The sequence below is a fragment of the Dermacentor silvarum genome, chromosome 7 (genome assembly GCF_013339745.2).
Source record: "Dermacentor silvarum isolate Dsil-2018 chromosome 7, BIME_Dsil_1.4, whole genome shotgun sequence".
Classification (NCBI taxonomy): domain Eukaryota; kingdom Metazoa; phylum Arthropoda; class Arachnida; order Ixodida; family Ixodidae; genus Dermacentor; species Dermacentor silvarum.
In genome coordinates, this window is record NC_051160.1 from 91,261,914 (window position 1) to 91,275,758 (window position 13,845).

The window sequence follows — 13,845 nt, forward strand, 5'->3', positions numbered from 1 at the left end:
ATATGGTGATTGTAAAGGAGAAAAGAGACGCCTACTTCTGCAGCCCTTAAGCGAGCACGGCGCAGAACGCGCGTTTGTTCTCCGCCGTGCGTTCACTCCCCGTGAAAGACGCGCCCCTCGCGCTCTTTGACTCGCACATACAGCGTTCGGCGCGCGGCGACGATTTCATCTCCAAATGACGTCATACGGAACCTCACGGCGACGGCGACGGCGACAGCAACGGCGACGGCGACGGCGACGCCGACGGCAGAAATCTGCTTTTGAGTGTCCATATAATTGCTATCGCAATAATAAAAGCACTCAAAAAGAATCGATAGAGAGAATCTCTAAGCCAGTAAGACTTATGAGTGCACTCCCTGCGTGTTTAGGACATGTACTCAGGTCGTTTATCAATTACTAGCTGCCACAAACGTTTGAAACAAAAAGACATGCCTTTTCAATGGGACCGGGAGTGCAAAGGCGTCTACTGTGAGCTGGTACAACTAATATAATTGGAAATCGTCTTGCGAATCCCGGATTTTTCTCTGGCATTCGTGCTGAACACGGACGCACCACGCTATGCAACCAGTGCAGTTCTATACCAGAAACCCTCAAAACAAGCTGAACAAGTGAAACTCTCCGTGGTTGGGCACTACAGCTATACGCTGAAATCCGGTGAAATGAATTACTCTACCGCAGAAAATGAAGTTCTGGTCGTCTTAAATGCTGTTCAATATTTTAGTGCTTCCCCGGGAAGGTTCGAAATTCATGCTTTTCACTGATAATAAAGCACTGACTGAACTTCTGAGCATGGCACAACCAAGAGCCAACATTGCCAGAAGGGTCAACTATCTCTAACAGTTTGATTTCGTAATTCGCACCGCCCTGGCCCACTCCTCATGATACTGACGCACTAGTTAGATAACTTGTGCACGAATCAAGTGAGAATCCAGAAGTAGTCAATCATATTAAGCTGTGGAAAGATACAGAATATAGCTAATTTATCAATGGAAAGAATCATGTACAACCAAGTATGGTTCAAAGGATTCAAACAGCACTCCTGAATTGGGCGGACCTGATGGCTTCTGACTACATAGGTTGATGAAGTTAGGAACTTTGCAGGCGCAAGTGAGAATCAGCTAGTGCAAGACAGGCTTAATTGGAGACCGCAGGTAGAGGCCTTCGTCCTGCTGAGGACATAAAGATAGGCTGATGATGATGGTTTCTGGCCCACATATAGCAAATTGTTCATGAGATTCACATGGGCGGGCATGAAAATGGACATCAACAATTAGATCAGAACCTATCACCTCTGCCCGGTGAAAAAAGTTAAATTCAAGCAATCGACAAAGGTTATGACAAACCCTGAATATTCAAGCGTCCCGTACGAAATAATTTATTTGGATTTCGCGGAGCTCAAAACGAAGGAGGAAGGATCCAAAAGAACGCAAGCTCGCCTGCTTTCCATAGATGAGTGCACAAGGACAATTACAGCTAAATCTGCGAAAGAATACAGTGTTAGCGGTCTCCTCAAGGCTGGATGCTTTAAACACACGAAGGCGCTAGTCTGTGACAACGGGCCGGCTTTCTTGAGTGCCAAGTTATCAAAGTGTTCACAGGAACACGGGATATTGATTAACTATTCTCCATACCACCCGGCAGCAAACAGCCCAGCGGAACGTGTGATACGAGACGTCAAGCAGTACCTGAAGCTTTGTCACGACTTTGCAAGTGGCTGGAAGTGCTGCCTGTAGGCCGCTGTTAAACATCACAACAGATCGCACGCCACTGGTTTAGGCTGCAGTCCTCACTTTGCCTCTTAGGGGACAGCGCCCATTTTTCCTGCAGATCCTGAGCTAGACGTCCTAAAAAGCATCGACTTCATTGAAGTCAAGAAAACTGTCAAAGAACAGGAGGCCTACAAGCGGCGCACAAAGAGAACGCTTCATAAAGGGCACAACAGCGAGATGCCAGGCATACAACCTGGAGACAATATCCTTTTAAGGAAAGGAGCTTTACCTTCAAATTATGAATTTTATGAACAATTCCGAGTGGTTATTACTCTATCCCAACATGGAATCGGGGAGAACGTCTGGTACGCTGGAGCCTAGGTCAAACGGAGTGCCTCTCTATTCGCAACATATTCAAGTATTAAGCCAAGAGGTGTAATAAAAAAATGTCCGGAAGAATGAAGTGCTCTGTCCTGGATGTATGACAGAAGACGAAGTGGGCTTGGGGAGAAGAGAGGAGGCAATGCAAGCGAGCACAAAGTGAGCACGAACAAGTAAGAATAAATGGCGGACCACACCCGTACCTTTCACTAAGATTATGTTTCATTTATAGCAGTTCTAGTTATCAACGGTACAACTGATAAAACAAGAAACACGTTTCTCGCTTAAAGAGCGATTTGCGCAGATATTTTCAGCAAATGTTATTACGAAACATATTTTGTTTTCGGCAAATGTGTGATGATGTGCGCGGAGTTAAGAACTGTGAGACAGTGTGTGTCTGAACATACGGACGACGACGACGACGAAGTGTGGCGAAAAGAGCGCCGATAGCGCATCGGCGCCGGTTCACGTGCGGCGAGAAAAAAAAGAAGCAGGCGTGAGGGCACGTGGGAGAGTTAAGAAGGGGACTGCCAGCGTGGCAGACGTGGAGGAAAACGAAGAAGAAGGTGCGCAGTGCGCGCAAGTAACGGCCAGTCGAATTCCTGGCCCAAGGCCGCTCCAGGCTCCCGCCTGGGATCACTGCGTCGTCCACCTTCTTCCTGCATGGGGTTGGCAAACTTCGGAACGGTGTTCCACCCAGGTGGCCTAGCGTCGCCAGCACCGTGCCCCAGCTCCGGCTGGCCAACGCCCCAAGTGTGTCCGGCCGTTGCCCGTCTCCACAGTGCCCATTTTCACAGCAGCGCCGATCATCGCCGCCTGATGACTACTCCTCCAGCGTCGAGTGGCTAAACCTGTTCTACATGACCCGAAGAACTCGCTGCTTTCGTAAATAGGCTCAGTGTTTCTTAGTTGAGATTTCTAGGCTTTCTACATGACTTTTCTGCATGTTGTTTACTTGGTTCTTTATCTTGGCAGGTAAATGTTTCTTTTTCCTCACATCCGCTAAATATAGTGTTTTTTAATTTGTTTACAAACAGTCTCGTCTCTCTCGATGACAGATACGTCATCGTTGTTTTGTATTCTTTACCACGAGCCAAGCAGCACCGTGACAATATGTTAACAATTCCTTCAATTTGCGGGGTACCTTGGAACCCCGCACTAACAACAGATGCTAACGAAATCCTGAAATGCTGAAAATACAGCACCTTCCCACTTATTACAAAATACAGTACCTGAAGTATTCACGACTACAAGATTTATTGAATACAAAAACAAAGTTCATTTGAACACGGGCCGTATACTGTAGCGCTTCGCTTTAGAACCGGTTTGCTCTGGCTGTGACGTCACTCAGAGAAAGAGTGGAACGTGGCGCCGCGAGGAGGACCAGTGAACGAGGGCGTCCTGCCGGAAGGCGCAATACCGTTGGCGGCCCCAATAGGATTCTGTATCGCTGGGGCTGAGCGTCTTAGGGCGGACAATTGATGCAACAGTTCCATCCACACATCCCACAACTTCGGGAGTCTTGCCGTGATCAAGAAAGTCTTGCTTGACTGCTGCTTTGTCTTGCACCATGGATGGGAATCTCACCCATTATTTTTCTTTACCTACAACCGTTATCGCCTTGGCAGCGGTTGTAATGATGCGACTGAGTGACGGTTGCGACAGCCCAATCGCTTCTTCACTCCCGACGCACCGCTGAAAACTCCCAGTTCTGCTCGTTGCAGACGAGAGGTTCGCTTTGCATATGACTAGGCAACCCGCGTGACGACAACAAAATTTGTGGTCATGCCCAGCAGGAGCGCCCAGCGCCAGCCACTGGCGTTCGTAAGAGTGAACCGGTTACAAAGCGAACCGTTACAGAACATGGCCCCAGGAAACAGTTACGTCACGATTTCTTGACACTTTCATTCCCATCTTGTTGTATACGTTTTCGTTTGCATATTCTGAAGTTTTGCGCAATTATGAAGTTGCATATAGATAGTTTGCACAATTAACAAATAATCTTGTAACTTGCCTGATTAGGTTATTGTGTTGATCTCGCATTCCCGTACTGCGGCATGCGCACGGTGGGCATGATGTGTGCGTCCGCTTCGCGCTTTGGAACTTCAGGCGTTTTTTGACATTGTCGCTTTGCCTCGGCCTCCGGTTCCCGAAGCGCCACGTTTGGGCATATCCAGCGTTGAGCTGCAGCGTGCACCGACCACGCGACAGAACATTGTTCCTGCATCTGAACTAACGGAGTGGTCTTTGCGCCAGTGCGGGTCCGCCTTGCTTCATTACCATCAGCGTTTCGTGAGAGCTTCCCGGCCGGCATTCTGCCAACCCGGACGCGGTGCTTTGCTCCGGAAACCATGCACCGACAGGTACTATTTAGTTACCGCAAGCGAGGGAAAGCCCGATGTGAGAAAACTCAGAAATTATCAATAAAAGCTACAGATACATATATATCCTCAAAAATATACAGTTCGTTTTCATATATATTCTGTTACGTAATTCAGCTATTGCGATGTATTTCGAATGTGATTTAGGTACACTGGGAAAGTCGTATAAAAAGTTTTTGGGTGGTTCAGTTTAGGAAATTGGCATTAAAAAACAGGGAGACAAATACTCTCTACAAGACTCACAAATCTTGGATAACGTTTCAAAACAGTACCTCCAAGCTCCGTATTCTGCAGTCTCCGAATGTACAAAGAATACAGAAAGAGCAAGCGCTTCAGTAACAAAATCTGAAGAAATATTGAAAAGTTGTCATCATAGAAAATCACCAAATACACGCTATGATTATTAACACCAATAAATCAAATACCTTTCTTCAAAGGAAACGCCTAAACTTGCTCAAGTAAATATCTAAACAATGCCTTAAAAAAGTCAGCAATACATAGCAGTAGTTGAGCGCTTAGTAAAGACGAGGACAAAAAAGGAGACACACAGGCGCTAATCACTACAGTGAAGTTTAATTATTGAAGGTTATACATTGAAGGTAATACGTAATTGTCATTCACCCCTTGTTCTGACTGCCGAAATGCCTGTTAACGGAACCATAAGGTTCCTGGACGTGAAACTAGTGTCCACCGATCACCGCACCTGTTGGTCTTATGCACGGAGAGCCAAGAAAGCCCTTTTAGCATGCCATTCCAACCGTACTAAACTAGTAAAACGTAGTATCACTAAGATGTGCTTTAATAACGCAGTTGATAAGTCTTGTCGCCATTTAGTGCCATCCGGCTTCAACGAGCAAGTTTCACGGCTTTTAAAGTCCGGTTATCCAACTAATATGTTAGTGTCAGTCGCAGAAGGGGTCCTCCGTCGCAAAAATACTGGTCTGTGTGTTTCCAACACGAACGTTAGGCCTCCTTTTGAAAAGCGCAATGTAGCCGCCATTCCGTATATCCACCAAGTTTCGCACAATCTAAAGAAACTGGGTGCTCGGGACAATGTACAGGTTGTTTTCTCAGCACCTAGCAAGCTGGGCAGTTTTTGTAGGACAACTGATCCGAATGAGAAACTAAAGAAAAGTTGCAAAATGAAGCACAAAAATAGGTTCATTAAGCTCAAAGTCGTCTATTGCATTCCGTTACAATGCAGCCGGTGTTACGTTGGGCAAACGGGACGGTGCGTGAACGAACGGCTTAAGGAGCACAATTACAAAGTAAACAAAACGCCGTCAGATGGTTTTCTAGCTATTTATTGCCATGCTTGTGGGTGTGCCCCCCCTTCGATAAAACCCAGATCGTAGGAAGCAGCAAGTGTGAAATCACCCGTTTAATAATTGTGAGTGAGCAGATTGACTATCACGGTGGTTCCTGTATCATCAAGACTTCCTTAGCATTGTCCAACAAAGAATTGATATTTTTTGCGCATGTGTAACTAAATTTCTTTTTTCTTGTTTGCGCACTCTATTTGGTCATCTTGTTCCGCGGTGACAATGTGGTTCACGTGGTCGGTGACGTGCGTTCGAGGGCACTCTCTTGTTCTCTGTGTCAAGGAATTCAACTTCATTGTTGTGAGTAGCTCTGTTTGTCTCCTTTTTTGTCCTCGTCTATTAAGCGCTCAACTACTGCTATTCAAGGTGAACCAACATGCCCATCACGCCATACTTGTCAGCAATACAAATACAGAGGGAATGTAAGTGTCGAAGTTATAAACTATGTGGATCTCCATTCTATACAGAAAAAGGAACCACACAACATTTCATACAACAATACCACAAGATCTGCACGTACAATCAAGATTATTTGAAAGTGGAAGGATCAGGAAGGGGGGGGGGGCAACAATGAATACCTCTTCTTTATTTTTTACACCAGTAGGAATAACGGCAACACAGTACCAAAACTATGACAGCAGGCTGCCAAAGATAAAGGAGCATATCAAGAAGAGCAGACCGAGGAAGACAAGCAATGGAGTGTAACAAATTAAATGTAAGCAAAACAATTCTTAACACAGCAAGTAACCGAACTGTTGGAACCACACAACATTTCACACAATAATAACACAAGATCTGCAAGTACAATCAAGATTATTTGAAAGTGGAATGATCGGGGAGGGGGGGGGGTGGGGGGGGGCAACAATGAACAATTATTCCAGAAGGAATAACGGCAACAGTGTACCAAAACTATGACAGCAGGCTGCCAAAAAATAAAGGACCATATCGAGAAGAGCAGAGCGAGGAAAACAAGCAATGTAGTGTAAGAAATCAAATGTAAGCAAAAAAATTCTTAACACAGCAAGTAACTGAACTGTTTTTATTCAATAGTCAACCAATTATGCAGATCAAGCCTGCTGCCTGGTGGTGGTATCGCCGTTGTTGATACTGCCTTGCTCCTAATAACGAATTATCTTTTTCCGACACCTGATTCATTTTATTTAGTCTTGGCGAGCGCTTGCTCTCTTTATATAGTGCGAGGCGAGGCTTTTATTATCGTTCGTCCAGAGCATAAAAAGCAAATATCGTGCTATATGGCAGTTCGTTGCGCTATAGTCGAAGTGCGCATTGCTGCTCTTATTCTCCGAGGTTACACAGAAAGTGTTCCTCGTACACAAAATACTCTTTCTCGACCCCTGTTCAAAACCTGTTGTAACAAAATACCAATTATTTTGTGTAAGCAGTACCTGTTTGAATTCCCGAAAGTGTGACTGCATTCTCCTTTTAAGTTTACCTAGTTTTTTAGCTGCATTTGAGGCAATATTAGTACTTCTAAAAACATCATTACGAAATGTAAAAGACAACATTGTAATGGCATGAACAGAAAAGTGAATAAGATTTCGAGACGGCATTATCTCTAAGCACAGTGTATCTGTTATACTGAACGGCTCCAGAACACGCCCTCTGTTCGGTAGCGGCCTTGTCTAATTTGCGCTTTCATCAATAAACACAAACTGATGCAGTTCAACCACTCGTTTACTAAATTATTAGTACGATAATACAAATATAACAAACTTCAGGTACATAAAAGAAAGAGGCTGACTTTGCTGCCGTAATGTAGAATGAACAATCGCTCGTATCACTTAATTGACGTACTGTTTCCAGCATTTGTACATGGCAGTAGCTTCAAAGCATTCCGTTGCATTCTGTACCCCTATCCTGCGTGGCTGATAACTATGAAGTGCGTTGATTCTTAAGAACCTTCAGGGCCAGAACTCAGATGTGAATACAAGGAAATGAAACAATTGTTTTGCTGCGCTTACACTGCACCCAATCTGATTAGGTTAGTTGAGTCTAAACGAAAAGGGTAAAGTCTACCACCTGCAGCTAGCATTTGTTTTCATTTAGGTATTAATTTTATTGCGATAGCAATTATATGGACACTCAAAAGCAGATTTCTGCCGTCGGCGTCGCCGTCGCCGTCGCCGTGAGGTTCCGTATGACGTCAATGGAGATGAAATCGTCGCCACGCGCCGCCGAACGCTGTATGTGCGAGTGAAAGAGCGCGAGGGACGCGCGCTTTCACGGGGAGTGAACGCACGGCGGAGAACAAACGCGCGTTCTGCGCTGTGCTCCCTTAAGGGCTGCAGAAGTAGGCGTCTCTTTCCTCCTCTACAAGCACCATATATGTAGAGTAAACGTACCCTCTTCCGACGCGCGAAAGGCCGGGGGGGGGGGGGGGGCGTCGTTTAGCTGCGGCACCAAGTGCCTATTTATATCAGAGGCTCCGGCAACAGTCACCAACGCCGCACGCATTTTGTGCGACCGCGGGCAAAACGCCGACGGCGTCGACAACAGTTCTGCGTGTTGCCGGTGCTGCTGCATGTCCACGTTTATACAGCTGATTAAGCTACTATCATTACTCCGTATAGCTCTCTACAAATTTGCTATCGCAATTGATGCTTCGCCTTTAAGGTGAAACTGCGACAACTTTTTTTTAACTGAAATTGATGAATATCGCAAAATTAAAAAAAGGAAGCTGAAGCACTAAGTTTACAACTCTGTAACACAACTGTGAAAACGATATCGCTTTTCTGTGAACTGCAGCTATTCAGGCATCGACAGTGGACAAAATTGTGGTTGCACACAGCGATCTGATTAAATTAAAATTAAGTTATGGGGTTTACGTGCCAAAAACACGAATTGATTATGCGGTATGCCGTAGTAAGGACTCTGGAGTAATTTCAACCACCTGGAGTTCTTTAACGTGCACCCAAAGCACGGTACACGGGTGTTTCTTCCTTTCGCTCGGATGGAAATGCGGCCACCACGGCCGGGATTCGATCCCGCGACCTCGCTCTTAGCAGCGCAACACCATTGCCACTAAGCTACCACGGCGGGTCAGGAATCGGAATATACTGCTGATTTGTGAGCATGACTTTTGAAAAACACTTGCGAACGCTGTAACAATTTCACATAAGCTTCTAACTGGCATATCGAATTTGTCCGCTTAAGGCCGATCAGTCCAATCGGTCACGTGATACCACGTCACGGTCCGCCGCGGTCCGGTTCAGCGTAGAGCACATCCACATGGCGGACCGCCATATCAGACGACAGAGCGGACCAACCAGCTACACTCTCGGCCACAGTGCTCTCTAATCAACAAACTCGCGAACCCATGCAAACCCCAGAGGGCGTGGTGTTGGAAAAATAGCTGCTGCACGCACGTGAAGGCGAGAGGCGGAAGGGCGGATATGAAACTATTTGCTTTTACTGAGCCGAAAACTTTGGATTAGGCTGAAGACACTGTGTTGCCAGACAACATTCGTTGGCTACGTTAAAATCGCTGTGGTCTGCAGGCTGTCCGCTGCCAAAACTGAAGAGGAAAAAGCCTTGGTGAATTCTTGGACCGCGAGGTCCGCGGTGTGGGGCGGACCAACTGCGGTCCGCACGAACTGGTGACGTTCTATCACGTGATGGGCGGACGGCGGTCGAAAAGAGCGATTTCGTCCGTCGTACGGATAGACCTTTAAAGAGGTTGAGACATCCAATTTGTGGCTTGCGCGTTCTTTGTTTCAAACGTTTCTCATTGCTCCAGGAAGCATGATACACTCTCTAAGATTCATATATTCTCGGTAAATAATGTAATATCGCAATATTTAAAACAACGATCTTCGGTTTTTGTTTCTGGGCGCTGAGCTGAGCAGTGACATCACTGTCTAAGAAGCTTGGTCACGTGAGCACACAAAGCTGTGACGCACGCACTGCTACATCGTCTGCTCTCGGACACACGCTCCTGTACCAGCGCAGGCAAACAAAACCATGCCGACAGTTTTCATGGCTAGCTGCGGCAGCTCCGATTCCGACTCTACGTCTTCGTCTTATGCGGCTCACTGCACTCTATACACTCGAGGCTCTCTAGACTTGTCCGGTGCTGTGGGTAACCACCCATTTTACTTACTCTAATGAGGTATGACGTCGCTAAACGTTCATTACGCTTCCAACACAGTGACGTTGGTGTCAATCGCGCTAGCGATGGGCTCGATGCCAAGAACGAGCATTTAGGCACTCTTTGAAAGCGAATCAAAATATATTTTAAACGTTTGCTGTGTGCAACATTTCATGTTGAGTGTCCTTGTATACAGAGGAAGCCTACAGCAGGATTTTTATAGCCTCAAGATTTGGTGTCTCCACCCCTTTAGGATGCTCTGACAGACGTAGTTTACCAAACAGCGATATGTTTTCTTAGCGGATAGTGGTGGATATGGAAACTTCGTCCTTAAACATGTTTAAAGCTTACCTAATTTTGGCAATTTTTGTACAGATCACAAAACCTTGATCAACATTCTGCTTCCTGTTATCGGTAGAATTTGTCTTTCTGTCCTAAATGCAACAAAGTCCATTCAGATTGATTCAGCATTTGCTTAAATAGAGTATTGCAGCGTCTTATGTGCATTTCAAGAGGTAAATTGAAGTTGGCTCCGAGCTATGGCGTCCTCTTAACAAAAAACTCCTGCAGTCACTGCGTTGAACAGAGGTAACAGAACATTCGAAATGAACGTAATTTATCACATAATACCACCATATCTAATCGTCACTATAGCCGCGCAGAAATGCACTCCACCCCTACGGTGCAATCATTGAATCAGCTCTGGCAGTTGTGTTGTCGACACGACTTGCAGACAGCGTAAGTAGAGGTAGCTGCTTGGTTAACTCTTTGGTGCACCCCGTCGGACGTGCATTCTGGAGGCCTTCTTTAACAGGAAGAATGAAGCCATCCACGAGACGTTGTCCAAGTTTGAACTGAAAATGTTAACAGAAAGAATCAGGGCCCGAATTCGCAAAAACTTCTTGCGCTAAAATTGTTCATAAGAAAGAATTTCAGCCAATTTGGATGCAAGACATATTCTTATCTAAGCCGGCCGCCCAATGGCAAAGAGTACTTACGAAAGAAAAGCTTTGTGAATGTTGCCATACGACATCAAAATTTTGTCTCAGAAGGTCTCTTTTTCCGTGGCTTTCAAACTTAGATTACTGTTAGGAACTCCAAGTAGTACTAAGCGAAAACCACCTAAAGCAGAAAAAAAAGTTGCGCGCCTTCACATAACATTGCAGTTTCGCGAAAGTGCTGTAACAAAAGGCTTAAGCTTGCACTCGGCCGCGCAAGGCTTGAAAGAGCGAAGCTGGGCGATCGAAGGGGCTTATTATGGCTGATGTTAAGTTGTAACTTGGCTGATGCTAGGTTGTAACTTGGCTGATGACAGGTTGTAACTTGGCTGATGCTAGGTTGCCGCTGCCTTTCCCGTTTAGCAGCGAGTCTTGCTTCGCGAAGCGTGGGCTCTTCTTCGGGAGTACGAACTATCTTTGGGCGTCCTATACGCAATGAGCGAAATCCACCTAAAAAAGAAAAGAAAGTTGCACGCATTCGCCTAACATTGCAGTATCGCGAAAGTGCGGTAACAAAGGGATGGCCGATGCTGGCAATAAGGAAAGGGCCAGTTACAGCCCACCACTTGTGACATTCACGGTGGACGGCTTGATCCTCGGTTTGTATACATTATTAGCATCTACAGCTCATCTGAAAATCTGCAATTGTGTACATATCATAGGCGTGCTGCTAAATATCATCGCAGTTCCATCAGCAATGACAGCACTTAATACTACTACGCAGCAACAATCCCAATGCCAGAAAGCTTTACAGATAGAAGTTCACGCAATTGATAAGTATGTGTTCATATGCTACCTCAAATTTTTCATGCTACGGATTCGTTCTTTGAACCAATAAATTCTTCGACAGCAGTTTATAGTGCATGTCAATTCTTTTTTTCTCGATTCCTTCTGGAATGCCTTAGCTTTAGATTTTGACGATATACATATACTGCATGCATATGTCTGCATCTTGCCAACCGAGTGTCTTGCCGGCGTTCTGACTAAAATGCAGTGTGTCAAAGACCCCGTGAACGAGGTGCAGATACCGGACCAAATTACAAAGTCGACTTATCAGCTTCCGAAAATAATCCCACGAAAGCAAAGGACAATTAATAATGGGTCCTCTGGTGCGCCAGCAAACGCCGGTTGCTGTCCAAAGACCGAGTCAGAGCCCAGAGAATGTCAACACAACTAAATTATATTCTTCCCACCAGGCAGTTACACACACACACACACACTTGCACACTTAGGCTAGACAAAACACAATACGATTCAGATGGCTATTCACAAAACACAGGAAAATAATTAACGACAAGCACTAAAAGCCGAACACGTAAAGTACAAATTGAATAGGAACACTCAGTGTCCAATCTTATTCACCCGTGCTGGTCTTGAAGTCAGACGATCTCGGCGTAGCTCGGGGCAAATCTCAAGAAGGAACTTCTTCCGGAAATGCAGACGCTTGATGAACTCGTCGACTAGCTTGCCGGGGAGTCCCCTTCTTCCGCAGGCGGCCAGTATCCACGTTACATCTCTTCACCGGACCGGTCTGAACTCCCTTCTGATTCTCGCACGACGGTTAGCTAGCCGTCACAGGCGTTCTCAAACCTTCCTATCGGAGTCGTGCTCTCGTAGCGTGGCCAAAGCCTGGGAATCTTCTAGTCCATTAACACATCTTCTCCCGCCGCCGTCGGATCATCGTCGAGGAGGGGGGTGATGCCTCATCCTGTTGGCGCACGCTCACGCTGTAGTAATCTCTCTCTCGACTCGCCGGTTGAGAAGGTGTCTCGGCGCCCGATCTCTCTTTCTCTCTCTCTGGTTACCGTCGTTTCGTCAATGCGTCTAGACGTCTAGACGCCAGTGGTCGCGTCGCCCGTTTGAAGCGTATGTGCTCTCCCCCTCTGTTGAAACTATCGCGGTGCGGGGGTGCTTCTTTCGCTGGCTTGCGTGACACGCGGCGCGAGCCCCGATTACGCGCTCTTTTGTGACAGTGTAACTGTAAAACAACAAAAACAAATATTGATTTCAGCTGCAACTAGAGTTCTATAATTTCTTATCCATCTGGTTGAGGTTCATGGGGAGAGGTATTTAGTTTTTACCATTTCAAACAAACAACCAAAGTAGTTAGCAACTTTCTTTCATGGCAATAGGCACGGTACCAAAAAAAAGAACATTTTTGATTGGTTCATTTCCGCAGTACTATCTCCTCTAATAATTACCGAATTGTGTTATGCCAAGCCGAATGTTGCATTTCCATGATGTTTTTCTCCTTTGTCTTTTTTTGTTGCAACTGTACGATGTACCGGTTTTCTGTGCGTGCCTTTCTCTTTTTGTTGTACGAGTATGTGATGCAAATTTGAATTGTGTAATCCCCCCCTCCCTTTTGTAATGCCCCTAGGGGACCTTAGGGTATGTAAATAAATAAATATTAAATAATAAATAAATAATAAATAAATAAATAATAAATAAATAAAGTAGATGCTGTTTATAATGTTCGGTAAGGAATGTTGCGTGGCAGCGCAGATCCCATTTTATCTTATGAATGCACGCTATCACTTTGACTGCTTGAAGTACGGGTCACATTAGACGCTTTGTAGTTGCATTTCCACTTTTCGTGGTTGCTTTGTCAAGCAGCTGATTCGTCAGCTTAAATTGCGGACAGGGTTGAGAAGTGTGCTACATCAGTAGCTCTATGCGGCGTTATTTCACCTGCTTTCACGTGGCCATTGACTACGTGCCGCTGAGCCTGCAGTTGAAAGCACCTGATTAAGCAGTGCAGGCCTAGCCTTTTGCCAAGAAAGCGACTCAAGGCAGGCTCTGGTTGGGTAAGATATAAAGAAATAATCGACATTCCTCGCGGATTGTTTTGATGTTCGCAGAAGGGATATGGCCACATATTGGAAGCACAGCCTTTTCCTAACAACTTGATAATGATAATGAGCAGCACAAGTTGAGCGTACACTG

At 45.7% G+C, this 13,845-nt stretch overlaps 1 protein-coding gene and 1 long non-coding RNA gene across 8 annotated transcripts in view; both read right to left on the reverse strand.

The window, feature by feature from the left end:
• Positions 1–5,798: 5,798 nt before the first annotated feature.
• On the reverse strand, positions 5,799–8,096 carry LOC125946868 (uncharacterized). The gene is made up of 2 exons (XR_007467939.1): positions 6,664–8,096; positions 5,799–6,376 (listed from the first exon to the last, which is right to left on the reverse strand). It is a non-coding gene; the product is annotated as an uncharacterized LOC125946868 (long non-coding RNA).
• Positions 8,097–10,501: 2,405 nt separating this feature from the next.
• LOC119458271 (glucoside xylosyltransferase 1) overlaps positions 10,502–13,845 on the reverse strand; it is a 364,373-nt gene continuing 361,029 nt past the window's right edge. For all 7 annotated transcript variants that reach the window (XM_049670974.1, XM_037720106.2, XM_049670971.1 and 4 more), the window contains exon 6: positions 10,502–10,755. In XM_049670974.1, coding sequence (XP_049526931.1) covers positions 10,579–10,755 — 177 coding nt within the window. In that variant the 3' untranslated portion in view covers positions 10,502–10,578. The remainder of the gene's footprint in view (positions 10,756–13,845) is intronic.